The sequence below is a fragment of the Oncorhynchus keta genome, chromosome 13 (genome assembly GCF_023373465.1).
Source record: "Oncorhynchus keta strain PuntledgeMale-10-30-2019 chromosome 13, Oket_V2, whole genome shotgun sequence".
NCBI classification, from domain to species: Eukaryota; Metazoa; Chordata; class Actinopteri; order Salmoniformes; family Salmonidae; genus Oncorhynchus; species Oncorhynchus keta.
In genome coordinates, this window is record NC_068433.1 from 32,212,280 (window position 1) to 32,233,739 (window position 21,460).

At 44.1% G+C, this 21,460-nt stretch overlaps 2 protein-coding genes across 2 annotated transcripts in view; one reads left to right on the forward strand and one right to left on the reverse strand.

Annotated features, from left to right (window-relative positions):
- The window catches only part of LOC118376424 (trithorax group protein osa), a 152,226-nt gene extending 138,255 nt beyond the window's left edge, over nucleotides 1-13,971 (reverse strand). Inside the window, exons 1-2 of the mRNA XM_052459996.1 lie at nucleotides 13,408-13,971; nucleotides 12,520-12,652 (exon numbers count right to left, since the gene is read on the reverse strand). Of these exons, the coding sequence (XP_052315956.1) occupies nucleotides 12,520-12,652; nucleotides 13,408-13,409 (135 nt within the window). The 5' untranslated portion in view covers nucleotides 13,410-13,971. The remainder of the gene's footprint in view (nucleotides 1-12,519; nucleotides 12,653-13,407) is intronic.
- Nucleotides 13,972-14,025: 54 nt separating this feature from the next.
- LOC118392656 (uncharacterized) lies at nucleotides 14,026-16,439 on the forward strand. The gene is made up of 2 exons (XM_035784700.2): nucleotides 14,026-14,781; nucleotides 15,089-16,439. The coding sequence occupies exons 1-2, from the start codon at nucleotides 14,278-14,280 to the stop codon at nucleotides 16,355-16,357; spliced, it is 1,773 nt and encodes a 590-aa protein (XP_035640593.1). The 5' UTR covers nucleotides 14,026-14,277; the 3' UTR covers nucleotides 16,358-16,439.
- The last annotated feature ends 5,021 nt before the right edge of the window (nucleotides 16,440-21,460 follow it).

A 21,460-nucleotide genomic window follows, 5' to 3' on the forward strand; every position in this document is an offset into this window, starting at 1 on the left:
GCGGCGCAGGTCCTAATCCAGGCACTTGTCATCTCCCGTCTTGATTACTGCAACTCGCTGTTGGCTGGGCTCCCTGCCTGTGCCATTAAACCCCTACAACTCATCCAGAACGCCGCAGCCCGTCTGGTGTTCAACCTTCCCAAGTTCTCTCACGTCACCCCGCTCCTCCGCTCTCTCCACTGGCTTCCAGTTGAAGCTCGCATCCGCTACAAGACCATGGTGCTTGCCTACGGAGCTGTGAGGGGAACGGCACCTCAGTACCTCCAGGCTCTGATCAGGCCCTACACCCAAACAAGGGCACTGCGTTCATCCACCTCTGGCCTGCTCGCCTCCCTACCACTGAGGAAGTACAGTTCCCGCTCAGCCCAGTCAAAACTGTTCGCTGCTCTGGCCCCCAATGGTGGAACAAACTCCCTCACGACGCCAGGACAGCGGAGTCAATCACCACCTTCCGGAGACACCTGAAACCCCACCTCTTCAAGGAATACCTAGGATAGGGTAAGTAATCCTTCTCACCCCCCTAAAAGATTTAGATGCACTATTGTAAAGTGGCTGTTCCACTGGATGTCTTAAGGTGTATGCACCAATTTGTAAGTCGCTCTGGATAAGAGCGTCTGCTAAATGACTTAAATGTAATGTAAATGTAGGATAATTCATGTAGCAAGTCAGGATAATTAATGTAGCAGGTTAGGATAATTCATGTAGCAGGTTAGGATAATTCATGTAGCAGGTTAGGATAATTCATGTAGCAGGTTAGGATAATTCATGTAGCAGGTTAGGATAATTCATGTAGCAGGTTAGGATAATTCATGTAGCAGGTTAGGATAATTCATGTAGCAGGTTAGGATAATTCATGTAGCAAGTCAGGATAATTCATGTAGCAGGTTAGGATGATTCATGTAGCAGGTTAGGATAATTCATGTAGCAGGTTAGGATAATTCATGTAGCAGGTTAGGATAATTCATGTAGCAGGTTAGGATAATTCATGTAGCAGGTTAGGATAATTCATGTAGCAGGTTAGGATAATTCATGTAGCAGGTTAGGATGATTCATGTAGCAGGTTAGGATAATTCATGTAGCAGGTTAGGATAATTCATGTAGCAGGTTAGGATAATTCATGTAACAGGTTAGGATAATAAATGTAGCAGGTTAGGATAATTCATGTAGCAGGTTAGGATAATTCATGTAGCAGGTTAGGATAATTCATGTAGCATGTTAGGATAATTCATGTAACAGGTTAGGGGAACTTACGTAGCAGGTAAGGTAAATCCATGTAGCAGGTTAGGAGAATTTGTGCAACATTTTAGGAGAATTAACATAGAAGGATAGGATAACTAGGTTAGGAAAAGGGTTAGGGTTTGCTGAAATGCTCTCCTAACCTGCTATGAAAAGTCACTTCCAGTCATAGCTGTACTCCATCTAGTCACAACCCTCTTGACCTGATAAGGTCCTAGTTCCTGAGCCCAGAGTAAGGAGACAGTAACTCAGAAGCAGTGGTGTAAAGTACTTAAGTAAAAAAAACACTTTAAAGTACTACTTAAGTCGTTTTTTGGGGTATCTGTACTTTACTATTTATATTTTTGACTACTTTTACTTTTACTTCACTACATTCCTGAAGAAAATATTGTACTTTTTAACTCCATACATTTTCCTTGACACCTCTTATCTGGCAAACTCACTAAACACACATGCTTTGTTTGTAAATTGTCTGAATGTTGGAGTGTGCCCGTGGCTTTCTGTAAATTAAACAAACAAGAAAAGGATGCCATCTGGTTTGGTTAACATAAGAAATTTGAACTAATGTATACTTTCACCTATGATACTTAAGTATATTTAAACCAAATACTTTTATAATTTTACTCAAGTAGAGTTTTACTGGGTGACTTTTTCTATTAAGCGATCTTTACTTTTACTCAAGAATGATAGTTGTGTACTTTTTCCACCACTACTCAGAAGTGAAATGACAACATTGAACAGTGAATTTGTAATCACATTTTTTTGTATAAAATATCTAATAACGAAAGAGGATTGCTGTTTTGAATTTGGTCAAGTTAGTGTGGGAGAGGTGGAAAAACGACTGTTACCCATCAATAATGACAGGCCGCCAGGTACAGACAACCTTGATGGTAAACTATTGAGACTGTATTGCCACCCCATTTGCTCTATCTTCAACCAAAGCCTGAAGGAGAGTGTGTGTCCACAGGCATGGAAGGAAGCTAAAGGAATTCCACTGCCTAGAAATAGTAAAGTGTCACGCCCTGATCTGTTTCACCTGTTCCTGTGATTGTCTCCACCCCCTCCAGGTGTGGCTTATTTTCCCCAGTGTATGTATCCCTGTGTTTCCTGTCTCTCTGTGCCAGTTCGTCTTGTATGTTTAGTCAAGTCAACCAGCGTGGTTTTCCCCCGTACTCCTTTTGCTATTCTGTTTTTGTTAGTCTTCCTGGTTTTAACCCCTTCCTGACTCTGGACTACTTTCCCGCCTGCCCTGACCTTGATTCCGCCTGCCCTTTGGTACCTATTGGACTCTGATCTGGTTTGGACCTTTTTGCCTGTCCCCGACCATTCTCTTGCCTTACCCTATTGGATTAATAAACATTGTAAGACTCCAACCATCTGCCTCCTGTGTCTGCATCTGGGTCTTGCCTTGTGCCTTGACAGTAAAGTGCCTATTGCTGGCTCTAGAAGCCACCCAATCAGTTTGCTGCCTGTTCTTAGTAAGAGGTCTGTCTGTGTGTGTGTCTGTCGAGGATTCTGCAGCAATAAAAGAGTAACGCTAGGAAGTAGTTTAGCTGTAGCCTAATGGTTTACACACGCACACATACACTTCACACACACATTATCCTAATGGTTTAATGACTGGGTTGTTATGAAGCCTGCTATTGCTTCACTGTGTGAGCACCGGGAGTCATGAAGAGAGAGAACCTGAATCATATTCAACAGGGACGGACAAAACACTCATCAAATAAATAATAACCATGATAACCAACATTTACAGTTATTGTGCAAAAGTCGGAATTTCAAAAACCTTAAATGCAAGCAGAAGAGTGGAAGAGGGGAACAAAGAGAGAAAGAGAGAGAGAGAGAGAACCATTAGGGTCTATGCCTTCAACACTACGTTCTGTTTCTATGAAATCAGCAGAAAGACACAATTATGAGCCTCCCCCCAAAAACACACACATGCTGACCTTCCGCCCCTCATTCCCTGCTCCCCCAACTGTGAAATTGAACACCAACCAGAAAAGATGGAGGAGGATGAGGAAGGGAAGGCGGAAAGGGAGAGCACGTGGAGAAACAGGGCGAAGAGGGTTGGAATAGAAGGAAGGAGAAGGAGGAGAAGAGGAGGAGTTGGGGGCGAGTCGGAGGAAGAAAAATATTTTACTCAACTAAAACCTACAAGGAAATCCCATATCACAGACATCAAACACTATGGCTCGTTTTTTTCTTCAGATCAAACCTCAGATAGGGGTTAATATTGACTGATCGGTCTTAGGCACTGCATCGCAGACTCGGGTTCGATCCCGGGCTGTGTTGCTGCCGGCCGCGACTGGGAGACCCATGAGGCGGGGCACAATTGGCCCAGCGTTGTCTGGGTTCGGGGAGGGTTTAGCCAGCCAGGATGTCCTTGTCCCATCGCTCTCTAGCAACTCCTTGTGGCAGGCCGGGCGCATGCACGCTGACTTGTGCATACAGTCTTGTCCCATCGCTACCCTTATGGACTCCGGAGAGGCGGAGGTTGGCTTCCCGGGTTCAGCGGGCATTGTGTCAAGAAGCAGTGCGGCTTTACAGGGTCGTGTTTCAGGGGGATGCATGGCTCTCAACCTTCGCCTCTCCTGAGTCGGTATGGGAGTTGCAGCGATGGGACAAGACTGTAACTACCAATTGGATATCACAAAATTGGGGAGAAAAAGGGCTCAAATAAAAAGATTTGACTAGTCTGGCTAGGTCTATGAACTGTAAAATGCCTAGACTAGCAATGACATTTTAGAGGAAATAGGGCATTGTCTCACTGAAGAAAAATAGAAATATATCTGATTCTGATTGTGCCTTAATGATAGATCAGAATGGAAAAGATGACATGGGAATCGGAGGGATCTGATTCTAGATCAGCACTCCTCCTCTGAAACACTTTTTGAATACAGGCCCTGTTGCAATCAAAGTGGCTGTCGGCAGTACCATGGTCACGCTGGAGATAATTACACTAGGGACATTCCTTAGTTGACCGAACGGATAAAGAGAGGCACATATTTACGTTGATTTATGGTCACTTTGGTACTTTAACTGTTTGCACGTCGTTACAACACTGTGTAGAGACATAATATGACATTTGAAATGTCTCTATTCCACTTTTGTGAGTGTAACGTTTACTGTTCATTTGTCTTTGTTAATTTCACTTTTGCTTATGATCTATGTCACTTGCTTTGGCAATGCAAACATATATGTTTCCCATGCCAATAAAGCCCTTTGAATTTAATTTTGAGAGAGAGAGAGAGAGAGTTAGAGGAGAGAGACAGAGACAGAGACAGAGAGAGAGAGAGAAATGACAAAGACAGAGTTAGAGGGGGGAGAGAGAGAGGGAGTAAAGAAAAGAATGTCCATCATGTTTCCACCAACATCACTGGGCGTCACGCCCACCTCTCGCTGGGTGACATTAACTCTCCTAGTGACGTCTGGCATAGAGACCTCATCCAGTGACGATGGAGGGAAGGAAGGCAGGAAGTGGTACAGGTTTATATGGGACAGAGGGGGAGGAAAGGGTGTTTTTAGGAAAAAAGTGTACAGATGTGGAAGTTAGGCAGAGAGGTTGTTTTTAGGAACAAAGTGGGCGGGTGTGGAAGTTAGGCAGAGAGGGTGTTTTTAGGAACAAAGTGTACAGGTGTGGAAGTTAGGCAGAGAGGGTGTTTTTAGGAACAAAGTGTACAGGTGTGGAAGTTAGGCAGAGAGGGTGTTTTTAGGAACAAAGTGGGCGGGTGTGGAAGTTAGGCAGAGAGGTTGTTTTTAGGAACAAAGTGGGCGGGTGTGGAAGTTAGGCAGAGAGGGTGTTTTTAGGAACAAAGTGGGCGGGTGTGGAAGTTAGGCAGAGAGGTTGTTTTTAGGAACAAAGTGGGCGGGTGTGGAAGTTAGGCAGAGAGGGTGTTTTTCGGAACAAAGTGTACGGGTGTGGAAGTTAGGCAGAGAGGTTGTTTTTAGGAACAAAGTGTACGGTTGTGGAAGTTAGGCAGAGAGGGTGTTTTTAGGAACAAAGTGTACGGGTGTGGAAGTTAGGCAGAGAGGTTGTTTTTAGGAACAAAGTGGGCGGGTGTGGAAGTTAGGCAGAGAGGGTGTTTTTAGGAACAAAGTGTACGGGTGTGGAAGTTAGGCAGAGAGGTTGTTTTTAGGAACAAAGTGGGCGGGTGTGGAAGTTAGGCAGAGAGGGTGTTTTTCGGAACAAAGTGTACGGGTGTTGAAGTTAGGCAGAGAGGGTGTTTTTCGGAAAAAAGTGGGCGGGTGTGGAAGTTAGGCAGAGAGGTTGTTTTTAGGAACAAGGTGGGAAGTGAGGGGAATGTTGTTGGGAGGAGAGAGGGGAAGCTGTGATGTAACAGATGACCTACCTAACTGTTTTCCTACGCTGTGTGTGTGTGTGTGTGTGTGTGTGTGTGTGTGTGTGTGTGTGTGTGTGTGTGTGTGTGTGTGTGTGTGTGTGTGTGTGTGTGTGTGTGTGTGTGTGTGTGCCCCCATGCTCATTCGGGACATTGTTGGCATTCTTTAGAGAGAAGCCACATTGTGCCACCGGGACAGGAAGGAAGAGGGGACTGTGTGTGTGTGTGTGTTTGTGTGTAAGGTGGAAGACTGTGTGTTTGTGTAAGGTGGAAGATGGTGTGTGTGTGTGTAAGGTGGAAGACGGTGTGTGTGTGCCATATTTATTTCAAGAGGTTAGAGGTGTGAAATGTTGTTAAACAGAGGTTACATCCCACACACCCACACACACACACACACATTATTTTACAATAGAGAAAATCACACTCCAATGTTAAGTATGACCCAATTTTATTCTGCCATAATGACCCAATTCTAATTCCATTTAGTTATAATCTGTCTCTGTAACCAAACCAACAGATTAGGATTGAGAGTTAAAGTGACAACAGTTTATTTGACTAGATAATCTCAACAGTTGTTGTAATCCCAGGATGATTGTCTGCATGTGTTCAGCTCCTACTACAATTATCCCATTCCCACGAGGAACGTGTTAAATGTAAAACAAGTCAAGTCGAATAAACCCATATCATCAAAACACAATACCATTTGATCCTAGCCTGGCCCCAGATCTGTTTCTTTTGCCTTCTCCATTGGCATTGTCTAGCATGGGAATTCCATAAAGAGTTGGCAAGAGAGCAGAAACAATACTGACACCCAGGCTATGTGTAGCCATCATACAAGCAAACATATTGCAAACACAAATCATCTCATTGTCATCGATTAGAAAGCTTGTCTCATATATCTTTGAGGCTGGTTACAGCTTGTAACCAGCCTCAACAGCCACACGTTTAACTCTGTGATAGAATGTCCATTAGTGTTCTGTATTATAAATACTTGGCCATAAGTGTTCTGTATTTTGTCGTGTTCTTCCTGAGGTCCAAACCAAACACAGAACAGCTGCTGCTTCTTCAACAGCTAAAAATCATAAAATCACAATGCCCCCTAGTGGCTTTAGTGCTCCAATGACACTGGCTTGGTATTCTCTACACACAGTTCAATGCTGTCACTGTTGCCCAGTCACAACCTACAACCAAGTGGCCTTTATGCCTTAATTCACATTCTCTCACTGCACACATAGATTCAATAGTGCAACTATTGTCCCTACAAGTCACAACCCCATTAAACCACTATAGCCCATTATCACAGATCATCATTCAATAGGCAATTTAAAGAGGAAGTTAAACTAATAATGGTTGGGGGGGGGTACAAGTTGTGGTAGTACACTGGCCATCACTGAATTACACTGGAGCAAGAAACAAGGCGCTCTTACTCTCTCCAGCTGTCAGAGAGTCACACTGTGTCGTCCATAACAACTCGCGTTTGCCCATGCAGTCCAGAAGGGAGGGACGAGGAATACAGGGAGTGGAGAGAGAGAAAGAGGGAAGGAGAAAGAGAGAGCACGAGAGAGAGACCCAGAAGAGAAACAAGAGAGAGAGACCCAGAAGAGAAACAAGAGAGAGAGACCCAAAAGAGAAACAAGAGAGAGAGACCCAGAAGAGAAACAAGAGAGAGAGACCCAGAAGAGAAACAAGAGAGAGAGACCCAGAAGAGAAACAAGAGAGAGAGACCCAGAAGAGAAACAAGAGAGAGAGACCCAGAAGAGAAACAAGAGAGAGAGACCCAGAAGAGAAACAAGAGAGAGAGAGTAATTAATGAGCGTGTGGTAGGAAGAAAGGAAATATGCTGCCAGGCAACCAGAATATAACAAAGATATAAAAGGAAGGGTGCTGTGTGTGTGTGTGTGTGTGTGTGTGTGTGTGTGTGTGTGTGTGTGTGTGTGTGTGTGTGTGTGTGTGTGTGTGTGTGTGTGTGTGTGTGTGTGTGTGTGTGTGTGTGTGTGTGTGTGTGTGTGTAGGAGGGGGGCGCCAGCAGAGAAGGAGAAAACCCCTCTGTCAGCACCACACACACAGTCCGCCACTGCTGAAACTAGAAAAGAAATAGAAAGGGAGCCAGGGGCATGTTCTCGTAAAAAACACTTCCTGTTTGTAACTAGTAGCTGACTAGAGAGAGGGAAAACATATAAATAGAGGGAAGGAGACAAAGAAGGTGTAAGGGAGGGTATGAATTACAAAAGAGAAAGGGAAAAGGAGGAAAGAAGGAGGATAGACAAGAGATGGTACTTGGGGAGTTAGAGAGTTGGAGATCTTATTACATATAATCTGATTACAAACAAAAACAACTAATCGGTTATGTTACCAGCAAAAACGTTGTAATTAGATTACAGATACTTTGAAAAACTAGATGATTACTTCTTGGACTACTTGTAATCAGATTACATGTAACTGATTACATATAATAATTTCCACCTTTGATATGTGCTGCTTTCTTTGTATGTTCTTTCAGTTTCTGTCTCTCACTCTGTCTTTATCTCTCTCTTTTTATCTCTCAACCCCTATGCCTAAACACACTGCCTCTACACTCCCCCTCTCTCTTTCTACCTCTCACACACACAATTTCTCCTTCCCTTCTCCCGCCTTCCTTTTAATAATATCCCCAGCTCTACCTTCCTTTTCTCCCTGACAGTTTCCCTCTCTCTATATACTGTACCTCAATACTTATCTTTGACTCTCTCTAGTCTCTCTGCTCTTGTCCATCCTACTCTCATCCAGGGTTGGGTAAGTTACATTCTAAATGTAATCCTTTACAGTTACTAGTTACCAGTCCAAAATTGTAATCCGTAATGTAACGTTTGGATTAGCCAAACTCAGTAACGTAATCAGATTACTTTTGGATTACTTTCCCCATAAGAGGAATTAGAAGAAGACAACCAAAATCCATCAAACGAATGTGGTGTGTCATCATAGTGATCTCTGACTTCTGGTCAGACTCGCTCACGTGGAACAAACTTAAACGTGCACTTTTTTTCCAATGCTGAATTGAATGTAATTGAAAGGTGTCATGATGTATATTTTCTCACAAACATTAACGTGAACTAACTTTAACCGATTACAGTTCCTTTTTTTGTAATAAGATTACATGTAACTGATTACATGTAATAATTTACTCCCCAACCCTGCTCTCACCACACAAAGCCTCTCTTTAACAGCTCTCTCTCTCTCTCTCTCTCTCTCCTTCCCTCACTTCCAGAGTCAAATGGTGCCAGGCACACACACATTCTTCTTTTAACACACTTCATTATCTGTTGATAGAAGAAAGACCATCTTTCTCTCCTACCCTTCCTCTCCCTCTCTCTGTCTCATTCTCTCCTTCTTAATCTCTATCTGGCCCTGTCTCTCTTGCATACTATCCCTCCCTTCCTTTCTCTCTATCACTCTGCCTCTCCCTCCTCTCTCTAACCACACACACTCCTCCCCCGTCTGCCCTCTAAAAATCAATATTACAGACACTGCTTGTTATCACCCAAATGAGATACAGCAGACAGAGCAACATGGTCTCAGAGCATTTCGTATTATTCTGTATGTAAATCTGAGATCACGCCATTTAGTATCAAATGTTACGTTTCGTATGGTACGTATTAATTTGTGGATGTCCATCAATCATTTCATATCAGTATTCATGTCAGTGAATTGCCATTCATACAATATGTTACCAATTTGAAAAACGTACAACATGTTACGAATTCCAATTTGTTGCGTCTAAGGGGGTGGCTAGGTGGCTAATGTTTGCTAGCTGGCTTACATTACGGTTAGGAAGTAGGTTAAAGGGTTAAGGTTAGGGTTAGCTAACATGCTAAGTAGTTGCAATGTAGCTAAAAAGTAGTAAGCAGTCGCTAAGTAGCTAATTAGCTAAAATGATCAACCACCCTACTTTCGTTTTTGCCTTAAGTAACCTTCTGTCTTATTTAACCGTACCAAACTTAACATATCATATTAATTTGGGTGTCCCGGATTTACGTTTACTATGTCAAGTCTAGTGTATGAGACCAGTATGGACAGAGACATAGCTTACAAGATGGCCACACACTTAATGTGCTTGGTTTGGCTCCTCTACGTCTCTCTTTTGTCCTGTGGGACCACCCACACACACAGATACACACAGTTATTGATCTGTCTGGAAAAACGTTGTCCTTTGTCCTGTTCTTTGAGAGAGAGGGAGGGAGAGAGAGAGAGAGAGAGAGAGAGAGAGAGAGAGAGAGAGAGAGAGAGAGAGAGAGAGAGAGAGAGAGAGAGAGAGAGGTTGTGGTTAAGCACTTTACCCTCAGACTACAAGGCTCTGTTTGTGTACCTGTGGTTTTCAACATTAGCTCATCTCCAGACTCAGACCTGTTTGTGTGTGTGTGTGTGTGTGTGTGTGTGTGTGTGTGTATTTGTGTGTGTGTTTGTGAAGCCCTATATAATGACTTGAATTTATATAACATTTTTGACAAGGGCCCTATTGTTCCTGGTTAAAAGTAGTGCACTATATGGCGAATAGGGTGCCATTTGGGACGCAACCCTAAACTCACACAACATAAACACTTATACAAGTGGCTGTTGTAATGTAATAGTGTGTGTGTGTGTGTGTGTGTGTGTGTGTGTGTGTGTGTGTGTGTGTGTGTGTGTGTGTGTGTGTGTGTGTGTGTGTGTGTGTGTGTGTGTGTGTGTGTGTGTGATGGTATGATTCTACTGCCCCCTGTTGGCAAACAAAGTGCAGTCTAAACGAATACAAGCATAGTACTTTTAAACAGGGTCTATAGGGCTCTGGTTAAAAGTAGTGTCCACACAAGGAATAGAATAGAGAGATGCAGCCATAATACTGCAGCTGGTAGATGCAGTATAATGTGAACAATGTATGGACAAAGAGAGAAACAGCCACATATAATGCAGGGTATCTTCATTTATCAATCTAGATGTGCCTATGTATCTTTGTGAGAGTATATGCGGGATAAGCGATGAAGGTGGTAGCGTCCCTGGCCTAGTCTCCCGTCTTTGGGCCAGCGGTGGAGATTGTGGGCTGTAGCCCCCTGGATGTAGCCACACTTAGCGCAAGGCTGAAGTGGAGTGAGAACGAGAGCGAAGGAGGAGGAAGAGGAGGGAAAGGAAGGTATGTCGGCTCTTTTGTGTTGCTGTGCTGAGAGGGCCATCATAGACTTTCTGTAGAGCGGCTTGAAGCGAGACATCCAGGGGGAGGCCATCGACAGCCAGAGCTGCGCCCGGGAATCCTCACCAAACGTGGGCAAACCGGACGACAGCCCCCCCCCATGGTGGAAGCGATTGTGGCAATGGTGGTAGGCTTGGACTCAAAACAGATTGTGGAAGTCATGGTGCTGGCATCCATCATAGAGGCCACTCCAGTCTCACTAGCCTGGCAATGGTCACCCAAGCCTGGGGAGAGGGTGTTGTTCGCTGGGGTATCTCCACTGGATCCATTGGCTCAGTAGGTGGTGGTGGTGGATGGGAGAGAGGGGGGTAGAGGCTGAGGCCGACTTCGGGGCATCGTAGCTGGATGGTCCGTAGCTGGTCCAGGGGGTAGTGGTGGTGGTTCTGATGGCTGGTACAGACAGCTCATAGTGCTTCGCTGCAATACGACGCGTTGCCAGTGAGAGAAGCTCAACGCAGCTCCGCTGGAAGTAACGATTGAGGAAAGAGACAAGCTAGAAGAGGGGGAGAGAGAACGGAGAGAAGGTCTGTACTGAAAGGGACACAAAGACATTGCGAAAGACGGGAGGGGGTGGGGGAGGACACTCAGTATTACGATCTCACAAAGCACAGAAGTTATTTGCTAAGGATGATCAGATCTTATGTCTGATCTTATATAAAGATCCCAATCACCTTTATAGTACTTTAATTTTGACTGGACTGGTCAAAAGTAGTGCACTATATTGGGTATAGGGTGCCATTTGGGACATACTGATTCATTTGATTATTAGGGTGTCGTTTTTAACATTCCATTATACTGTAGCTAAACATGAACTCAACAACCCACTGGGCACAGACGTCAGTCAATTCAACGTCTATTTCACGTTGGTGCCCGGTGGGAATCTTCTTTTCCACAAATAAAAATGTGTGCGTATGAATTACCTTGCTTACGCTCTGAGCGCCGTCCCAAGCAGGGCTTACTGGGCCGCTTGTGGCGTTGTTCTCGATCAACACGTTCCCCACAATCACGGGAACCGTACATCTTACCGAACCATACATCTTATCGAAATCATACAGGCTAACCTGTCCATACAGGCTAAACTGTCCACACAGGCTAAACTGTCCATACAGGCTAAACTGTCCATACAGGCTAAACTGTCCATACAGGCTAAACTGTCCACACAGGCTAAACTGTCCATACAGGCTAAACTGTCCATACAGGCTAAACTGTCCATACAGGCTAAACTGTCCATACAGGCTAAACTGTCCATACAGGCTAAACTGTCCATACAGGCTAAACTGTCCATACAGGCTAAGCTGTCCATACAGGCTAAACTGTCCATACAGGCTAAGCTGTCCATACAGGCTAAACTGTCCATACAGGCTAAGCTGTCCATACAGGCTAAGCTGTCCATACAGGCTAAACTGTCCATACAGGCTAAGCTGTCCATACAGGCTAAGCTGTCCATACAGGCTAAACTGTCCATACAGGCTAAACTGTCCATACAGGCTAAACTGTCCTGTCCATACAGGCTAAACTGTCAGTAGATACCGCGCATTCTCTTGTTGATAAACAGCTATGGGGGAGCCATCTCCAGAATCTCCTTAAGGAGATCTCCTTGTCGATGGCAACATACAGGTTTTTGCTGGCACTTGTATATACAATGAATTTTCTCTCCTTTCTCTTTCTCTCTTATCCATCCATCCATCCCTCTCTCTTTATCTCTCCATCCATCCATCCATCCATCCCTCTTTATCTCTCCCTCACCTCCCGCTCTGATTTCATCAGGTCGGTCTCCACCCGCATCCAGAGTTTCCCAGGGAAGCCACGGCAGGGCAGGGTGGCAGTGGCACAGAGTCTCCCCGATCGGCCTGGTGGGTTGCAGTGGCAGGTTCTGTCCCTGAAAGGAATTTGTATAAATTAAATTGGTTTGACAGGGACCATGTACAACTGAAACATGGCTAAATCTTTCAAAAATATGTTTTGCATTGTAGGCCTACTTTAGCCAAGGCTGCGCCCCAAATGGCAACATATTATCGTCAAAAGTACTGAACTGAGTTTGCAAAACATTAGGAACACATGCTCTTTCCGTGACATAGACTGACCAGGTGAATCCAGGTGAAAGCTATGATCCCTTATTGTCAGCTTGTTAAATCCACTTCAATCAGTGTAGATGAAGGGGAGGAGACGGGTTAAAGAAGGATTTTTAAACCTTGAGACCTTTGAGACATGGATTGTTTATGTGTGACATTCAGAGGGTGACTGGGCAAGACAAAAGATTGAAGTGCCTTTGAACGGGGTATGGTAGTAGGTGCTAGGTACACTGCTTTGAGTGTGTCAAGAACTGCAATGCTGCTGGGGTTTTCACGCTCAACAGTTTTACGTGTGTATCAAGAATGGTTCACCACCCAAAGGATGGACATCCAGCCAACTTGACACAACTGCGGGAAGCATTGGAGTCAACACGGGCCAGCATCCCTGTGGAACGCTTTTGACACTTTGTAGAGTCCATGCCCTGACGAATTGAGTCTGTTCTGAGTGCAACTCAATAATAGGAAGGTGTTAACGAAATAGCTTATATATCCAGTCCCCAGGCAAGGTGAACAATAAAAGCATTCAGCATACAGACAGCAAATAAACACAACATATTCTCACATTTCCCTGGTCCAGACGAAGCCTCTTGACAGCCTTGGCAACCGGGGTGAGCTTGAGGATCGTGTCTGCCCGCTCTTTGAAGCATGGACGCTCCGCGGAGAAGTTCTCGTCCCCCGACTCCTCTACAGGGGACGCGGAGGGAGACACTGGGGGAGACCGCGTCGATATATTCGCGCTGATCTCCTGCTCGTCATCTTCTAGTTGTATGTATGAGGGCACGGTAGTGGGGAAAATCCGTTACTCTTTGCTCATGAAAATTTTTGTCTGTGCGCCTTGCAGGTTGATAAAGAATGATTGATGGATGGAATTCACTTGAAAGCTGCATGCTTCATACATAATAAAAACGTCACAATGAGAACTTTTTTAGTAACCAATGCCAACACACAAAACATTTAGCATCGAGTCACAGTGAGACGCGAGTCATACGTAAAAGTAAAATCATAGACGCCAAAGAACTCCGAAGCTATTCTAAACATAAATACTGGTCCAACAATATTTTTGTGTGTGTGTTTTTTCTTTATTGTGGTAGGGCGGGAGTTTCGTTCTGTTTCTTTGAATCAACCATTCAATAAACCGCTGTCCACTTACATTGGTTGTTTTAAAGCGCGCTGAGGGAGCCACTCGGATATGCTGAGTGGAGACTAATCAGATTTTTTTTTCGAGCCTTTGACTGTCGTTTGGATTGTTTGCGCGCGCGAATTCAACTTGGTTTAAAGCGCATTATGATGTCACCTCGTTGCCATTGAGCTTCTATGATGTCCATAAAAACAAGTGCTACATTTAAAATTAATGACGACAGCAATCGTGATTTCTGTTATTGAGAAGTACCTGTGGAGCAATATATAACTTTTCGGCTTGCTTGCCAAAAATATGGCCACGAATAATTTAGTGGAACAATCGCAACAGCTAAATAGTGACAGCAGCATGAGTGCATCTCCAAGAGTGTTGGGCATAGACCTAACGGTTCACAAACGGCACAACAGTACGAGGGTACGAGATGTTGAAGCTGAGACTTCCGCGATTGGCACTGACGTAGATCTTAGCTACCTTCTGGAGGAAAACGCTCGACAGATGCTCAAATATCGGAAGAGGCCTCGCCTTGACCACGAAGAAATAGTGAAACTGAGCAATTCCTTCTTCAATCAAGATTTCCCTACGAGGTTGTGGAAAATAGTGGATTCGGACTTGTTCAAGTCGGCCACATGGGACAAGAATGGCATTTACATGCTTCTCGATGAGGAACGGTTCACCAAGGAGGTGTTGCAGCGAACAGGATTCCAACCTACTCTCCCATGTGTCACCATGGCAGGATTCGACCAACAACTGATCCTCTACGGTTTTCAAAAGCTCTCCTCAGCTACCCCCACCTCAAAGGTATGGCCTAATTGATCAAACACATTAAGTGGCCTAAATCTATTAGCAATGCATTACCAATGTGGTTACATGTTTTTGTCACAAATGGCACTCTATTTATTCCATTTATGGTTCCTTCTCTCCCCTTATGGGTCCTGGTCAAAAGTAGTGCACTACATAGGGGACATGGTGTCATTTGGGACATAAAGCCTACCTACACTATCATCATATAGGCTATTTACGGCTCACAATCATAACTCACTGTCACAATCTCTAGGATTTACAAATAGGCCCGATCTCATCTCAATGCCTGTCTTATGTTTTCCAGTTGTCCATGTACTACCATCACAGCTTCAGACAGCACCAGGAGAACCTACTGAAGAAGATCAAGGTACCGGTGGTTGCAGAGGTGGAAGCGGTGGAGGAGGACGATGTGGAGATAGTCATGGTCATCCCTGGTCCTCCCCGTCAGCCCGATCCTCCTGTTACTCCCATTAGCCCTCCCGTTACCAGTAAAGCTGAGACCCGGGACGGCCAGGCCGAGAAGGATGAGAAGAAGGAGAAGGAGCAGCTCTCGCTAGCTGCCAAGGACCTGGTTGCCAAGATCAGCTCGGCTGTTAACCAGAATAAGACCGTTCTGCTGGTCACACCCTCCTCCTCCCACACCCCATCCACATCCACCCCGGCTCCAGCCTCCTCGCCAGCCCCGTCCTTTACCTTGCCCTACCCCACCCCAGCCCCCTCCTGCTCCTACTCCAACCCATCCACCCCTGCACAGGCCCTAACCCCCTATTACACCTACTCCGCCCCAGCCTCCTCCTCCCCAAACCCACCAACGGCCTCTGTGGCTGGGGCATCTTCGCCGACGTCCAGGCCTACCACCACCCATGACGGACACAGCGGTAGTAGTCGAAGCATCACTCCAATAGGCCATGGTTGGGTGAGGCTCAACCCCAACCCTTTCGACAGGGCACCAGGACCAGCTGGACCAGCCCCAGGTCCCCCTGTGGCCACCCTCGATGCCTGCCCCTACCACCTAGCCCACTCTTTGGTCTTCACACCCCCCATCAACCACCAGCTTTGTATAGCCAAGGCCCAGTTCGAAGAGGCAAATGAGGCCCAGGCACACCAAGCCCACCAGTCACAAGCCCAGGCCCGAAATGCCCACCTAGCACAAGCTCAGGCCCATCAGGCTCAAGCCCAGCAGTTCCAAGCTCAGGCCCTAAATGCCCACCAGGCCCAAGCCCATCAGGCCCAATCCCAACAGGTTCAAGCCCAGGCCCTGTATGCCCAGATGGCTCAGGCCCAGATGGCATGGATGCAAGCAGCGATGTATAACCCCTGGGTCCTCCAGGCCATGCAAATGCAGATGGCAGCCTATATGTCCCCCCCACCACACTACCTGCACCGGCCAGCAGGGGGGTTCTCAACCACTCACCACATAAACCCAGTCTTCCCCAGTGGGAGCAGTAGCCCTGCAAGAGCAGGGTCAGAGTCGGGCCGCTACTCCCCTGATCCGTCTTTCTCCCCGCCCAATCCCCGAACCCCTCTATCCCTCCATTCCTTGATCCACCCATCTAAGCTAAACCTTGAGTAGGCCTATGAGCCCCCTCTTCCCCCACATCCCTGAAATACTTTTTAGAGAAAACCTTCCATCTAGATTATTAATAAACTATTTTGCAGTTCATATTTGGTATTTTTTGTGTGTGTGTGTGTGTGGGTGGGTGGGGGGGGGGGGGTACAACAAGGTACAACTCTGTCGTTGAAAATAAGATGTAGGCCTATACACCAAATAAGTAACCTAATAATGAAATATTCTACCATGGAAAAGGGCAGGATTTCCTCTACTACATACCCAGCTCCAAGCTTGTTCACATAGAGATCTTACTCAATTTGTAACTTCTGCTTCCAACTCACACTCTCAAACACGTAGATCCCCTGAACGCAGCTCACTCTCCAGATCCCAATCACCTGTTCACACACCTGTATGTCATTATCACACACTATTTAGTTCAGTTATTTGCACCCCATCATTGTGAGGTATTGTTTGTTTTGTGACACTCCTTTTTGAAGCTATGGTTTTCCCGTAATTTAATCCTCCCTTGTATGATAGCTTTGGCCTGCCTCACTAACGACGCCTATTTCCTGCCTGTACTTTAGCCTATCGGATTTCCTGTTATCAACCTATTGCCTGATCTCCGGGACGACGTCACTAGCCCTTTCCCTGCCTGAACTGTTGCCTTTTTGGACCCCCTGTGTATGACCTTCTGCCTGCCCCTGGACCCAGCTACATGCCTCGTCCTGTGGTCCTTTACAAATAAACACCTGCTGCGCCCTGCGCTTGAAACCAGCTCTCTGTCTCCCATCGTGTTCACTACACAATTACTATTCTAATTCCTGATTCTATGCTTGTTCAGCTATCCTGGGTTAAAGCCTGTCCTCCTGAACGATTAAACTCAAGCCTTGGTTGTTTGGATGAGGTAGGCCTACCATCATCTTCAGCTGCAGTGGTCAGGTCTCTGGGGGCTTTCACTACGGGTTTTGCTTTGGCATATGAAATGTGGCGATGTCTTCAGATTCACGCCATATAAAGATAGACATGGTTTTAAAAACATACCTAAATTACACATTGTAAAGAAGGAAGCCTGTACAGAATAACTATATTCCAAAACATGCATCCTGTTTGAAATATGTCACTAAAGTAAAACTGCAAAAAAATGTGGCAAAGAAGTTAACTTTATGTCCTGAATACAAAAGCGTTATGTTTGGGACAAATCCAACACTGAGTACCACTCAGCATATTGTCAAGCATGGTGGTGGCTGCATCATGTTATGGGTATGCTCTTCATCAATGAGGACTAGGGAGTTTTTTTTAGGATAAGAATAAATGGAATAGAACTTGAAGAGTAAAAATAATAATGTGCAAGTATTTTAAAATACTGCAAAGCTCTTAGAAACTTAACCAGAAAGACAGTTGTAATCACAGGAAAAGGTTGATTCTGACATGCTGAGGGGTGTGAATACTTATGTAAATTCAATATTTCAATAGAACATATTTTCACTTTGTCATTGTCGGGTATTATGTGTAGATGGGTGAGATTTGTGTATTTTTTTTATTCGACTTGAATTCAGGCTGTAACACAACAAAATGTAAAACAAGTCAAGGGGTATGAAAACTTTCTGAAGGTACTGTATTAGGTTGTATATATATCTATATATATGGTTTTGACACGGTAGGCCTACAACCCAAACAGTGTTCCATATGAATGACTTGTAGTGTTTTGACATGGTTGTTTCATAACTTAATTGTGTCAATTGTTTGCTTTGCTTGTTAGTGTATATCAATTCCCCATAACATACAGTGCCTTGCGAAAGTATTCGGCCACCTTGAACTTTGCGACCTTTTGCCACATTTCAGGCTTCAAACATAAAGATATAAAACTGTATTTTTTTGTGAAGAATCAACAACAAGTGGGACACAATCGTGAAGTGGAATGACATTTATTGGATATTTCAAACTTTTTTAACAAATCAAAAACTGAAAAATTGGGCGTGCAAAATTATTCAGCCCCCTTAAGTTAATACTTTGTAGCGCCACCTTTTGCTGCGATTACAGCTGTAAGTCGCTTGGGGTATGTCTCTATCAGTTTTGCACATCGAGAGTCTGAAATGTTTTCCCATTCCTCCTTGCAAAACAGCTCGAACTCAGTGAGGTTGGATGGAGAGCATTTGTGAACAGCAGTTTTCAGTTCTTTCCACAGATTCTCGATTGGATTCAGGTCTGGACTTTGACTTGGCCATTCTAACACCTGGATATGTTTATTTTTGAACCATTCCATTGTAGATTTTGCTTTATGTTTTGGATCATTGTCTTGTTGGAAGACAAATCTCCGTTCCAGTCTCAGGTCTTTTGCAGACTCCATCAGGTTTTCTTCCAGAATGGTCCTGTATTTGGCTCCATCCATCTTCCCATCAATTTTAACCATCTTTCCTGTCCCTGCTGAATGAAGAAAAGCAGGCCCAAACCATGATGCTGCCACCACCATGTTTGACAGGGGGGATAGTGTGTTCATGGTGATTAGCTGTGTTGCTTTTACGCCAAACATAACGTTTTGCATTGTTGCCAAAAAGTTCAATTTTGGTTTCATCTGACCAGAGCACCTTCTTCCACATGTTTGGTGTGTCTCCCAGGTGGCTTGTGGCAAACTTTAAACAACACTTTTTATGGATATCTTTAAGAAATGTCTTTCTTCTTGCCACTCTTCCATAAAGGCCAAGATTTGTGCAATAGACGACTGATTGTTGTCCGATGGACAGAGTCTCCCACCTCAGCTGTAGATCTCTGCAGTTCATCCAGAGTGATCATGGGCCTCTTGGCTGCATCTCTGATCAGTCTTCTCCTTGTATGAGCTGAAAGTTGAGGGACGGCCAGGTCTTGGTAGATTTGCAGTGGTCTGATACTCCTTCCATTTCAATATTATCGCTTGCACAGTGCTCCTTGGGCTGTTTAAAGCTTAGGAAATCTTTTTGTATCCAAATCCGGCTTTAAACTTCTTCACAACAGTATCTTGGACCTGCCTGGTGTGTTCCTTGTTCTTCATGATGCTCTCTGCGCTTTTAACGGACCTCTGAGACTATCACAGTGCAGGTGCATTTATACGGAGACTTGATTACACACAGGTGGATTGTATTTATCATCATTAGTCATTTAGGTCAACATTGGATCATTCAGAGATCCTCACTGAACATCTGGAGAGAGTTTGCTGCACTGAAAGTAAAGGGGCTGAATACTTTTGCACGCCCAATTTTTCAGTTTTTGATTTGTTAATTTTTTTTGAAATATCCAATAAATGTCATTCCACTTCATGATTGTGTCCCACTTGTTGTTGATTCTTCAGAAAAAAAATACAGTTTTATATTTTTATGTTTGAAGCCTGAAATGTGGCAAAAGGTCCCAAAGTTCAAGGGGGCCGTATACTTTCGCAAGGCACTGTATGTCACCAGTAGTACATTTACCTTTAATTCCTATCATTTCTAATCTACAATGTTGTTACTTTGGTTACGGTGATTTATTTGAATGCATTCAATATTATTATTCCAGTCTTCCCCTTCTCATTGTCTGAGTGGACACATTGTTTGCAGAGTGAACAACATATGCTACACTTGTGAGAAACAAGATTTGTCAATTTAGTCATTGTGTTTTGTTTGGAGTGCTCCTGTCAGTATTGAGCAAGGACGCGCACGCATAGAAGTAGACCTATAGGCTGCCTGGCCTGGCGTAAATGAAGGCATATAAATGTGCCCATTTGGGGATCTGATAGTATTTCTCAAAGTAATGTTTTCTTCACCTCAAACAGCAAGCAAAGGAAGTCTTGTTTTTTACATCCATTGATAATTATAATAGAGCCTCAATGTATTTTATTTTTTTCCCCAGCTCTCTTGTTTCGATAATGTTATGCCTTGATCCATTGGAAACATAAATAAATAGGCCTACGTGATTACTTTTTATCAGTGCGTGACTTTTACTGAAATAGGTTCCGGTACTCATTTTGGGTGCTGGTACTGTTTATATAAGATGCAGGAACTCCACAATGCTTTTTCGCTAATATTCTATAAGAGGAACAGAAGCTCAAGCCGTAGAAAATACGAGGTGCCGGTACTCCGGTGAGCTTCTTATCCCTTACGCAAATAGCCAACAGCTGTGTCTGTCCTGGGAAACTGAGGGCCCAGAATATTTTATACAATGTTGCCACCAACTTAATAGTTAATACAATGTTGTTGTTTTTTTTGTTTTTTTAAATCATTATATTTTCTACCTGAAGGCTGCAATGCTTTTATTTGTTGGCTTTATGTAGGCTAGTTTTACATAGATGGCAATGGCAATGATTGTGAGATACGAAGACTTCATTATAAGTTAATGAAACGGTTTCACAAAAATGTGCATATGAAAACCATAACTGGCATGCAGATCGGTAGAAATACATTGGATACATTGGTATTCAACATGAGAAGGGTTGCTGACTCCTAGCGTAGCGCAACTTCAGGAGAGTCATGGCAGAATCTTAGAAAGCTAGCTGGAGCGGGAGAGTAGTTGAGTCAGCTGAAGTTTTTTAATTCTGCTTATCTAGATCTCTGGCGTCCTCTTGAGGCATTTGTCTTATTTCATCAAGCTTAAAGCGTCAGACAAGCTCAATGCATATAGCTGATTTTATTAAACATATAGGGTGTATCCAGTGGTGCCCCATCATTCAGGGACAATTTCAATTTCTCTTCTTATAAACCCGAATAGTGTCAACTACATTAGATATGCAAAGTTATGTAACTTAATATTAGTATGAAACCACATGATGTCAGAATTGCAGTGGTGTAAAGTACTTTTTTGGGGGTATCTGTACTTTATTATGTATATTTTCTACAACTTTTACTTTACTACATTCCTAAAGAAAATATACTTTTTACTCCATACATTTTCCCAAACACGCAAAAGTACTCATTACATTTTGAATGCTTAGCAGGACAGGAAAATTGTCAAATTCACGCACTGGAGAGCATCTGGTCATCCCTACTGCTGGTGATCTGGCGACTCACTAAACACACCTGCTTTGTTTCTAAATGATGTTGGGAGTGTTGGAGTGTGCCCCTGGCTATCCATAAATAAAAAAATACTAGAAAAAGGTGCCATCTGATTTGCTTAATATAA

Bases quoted from the DNA above. Each gene is read 5' to 3' on its own strand.
- LOC118392656 (XM_035784700.2), top strand. From the start codon at position 14,278: ATGGCCACGAATAATTTAGTGGAACAATCGCAACAGCTAAATAGTGAC. The intron at 14,782-15,088 runs GTATGGCCTAAT...TATGTTTTCCAG, and splicing joins CAGCTACCCCCACCTCAAAG to TTGTCCATGTACTACCATCA.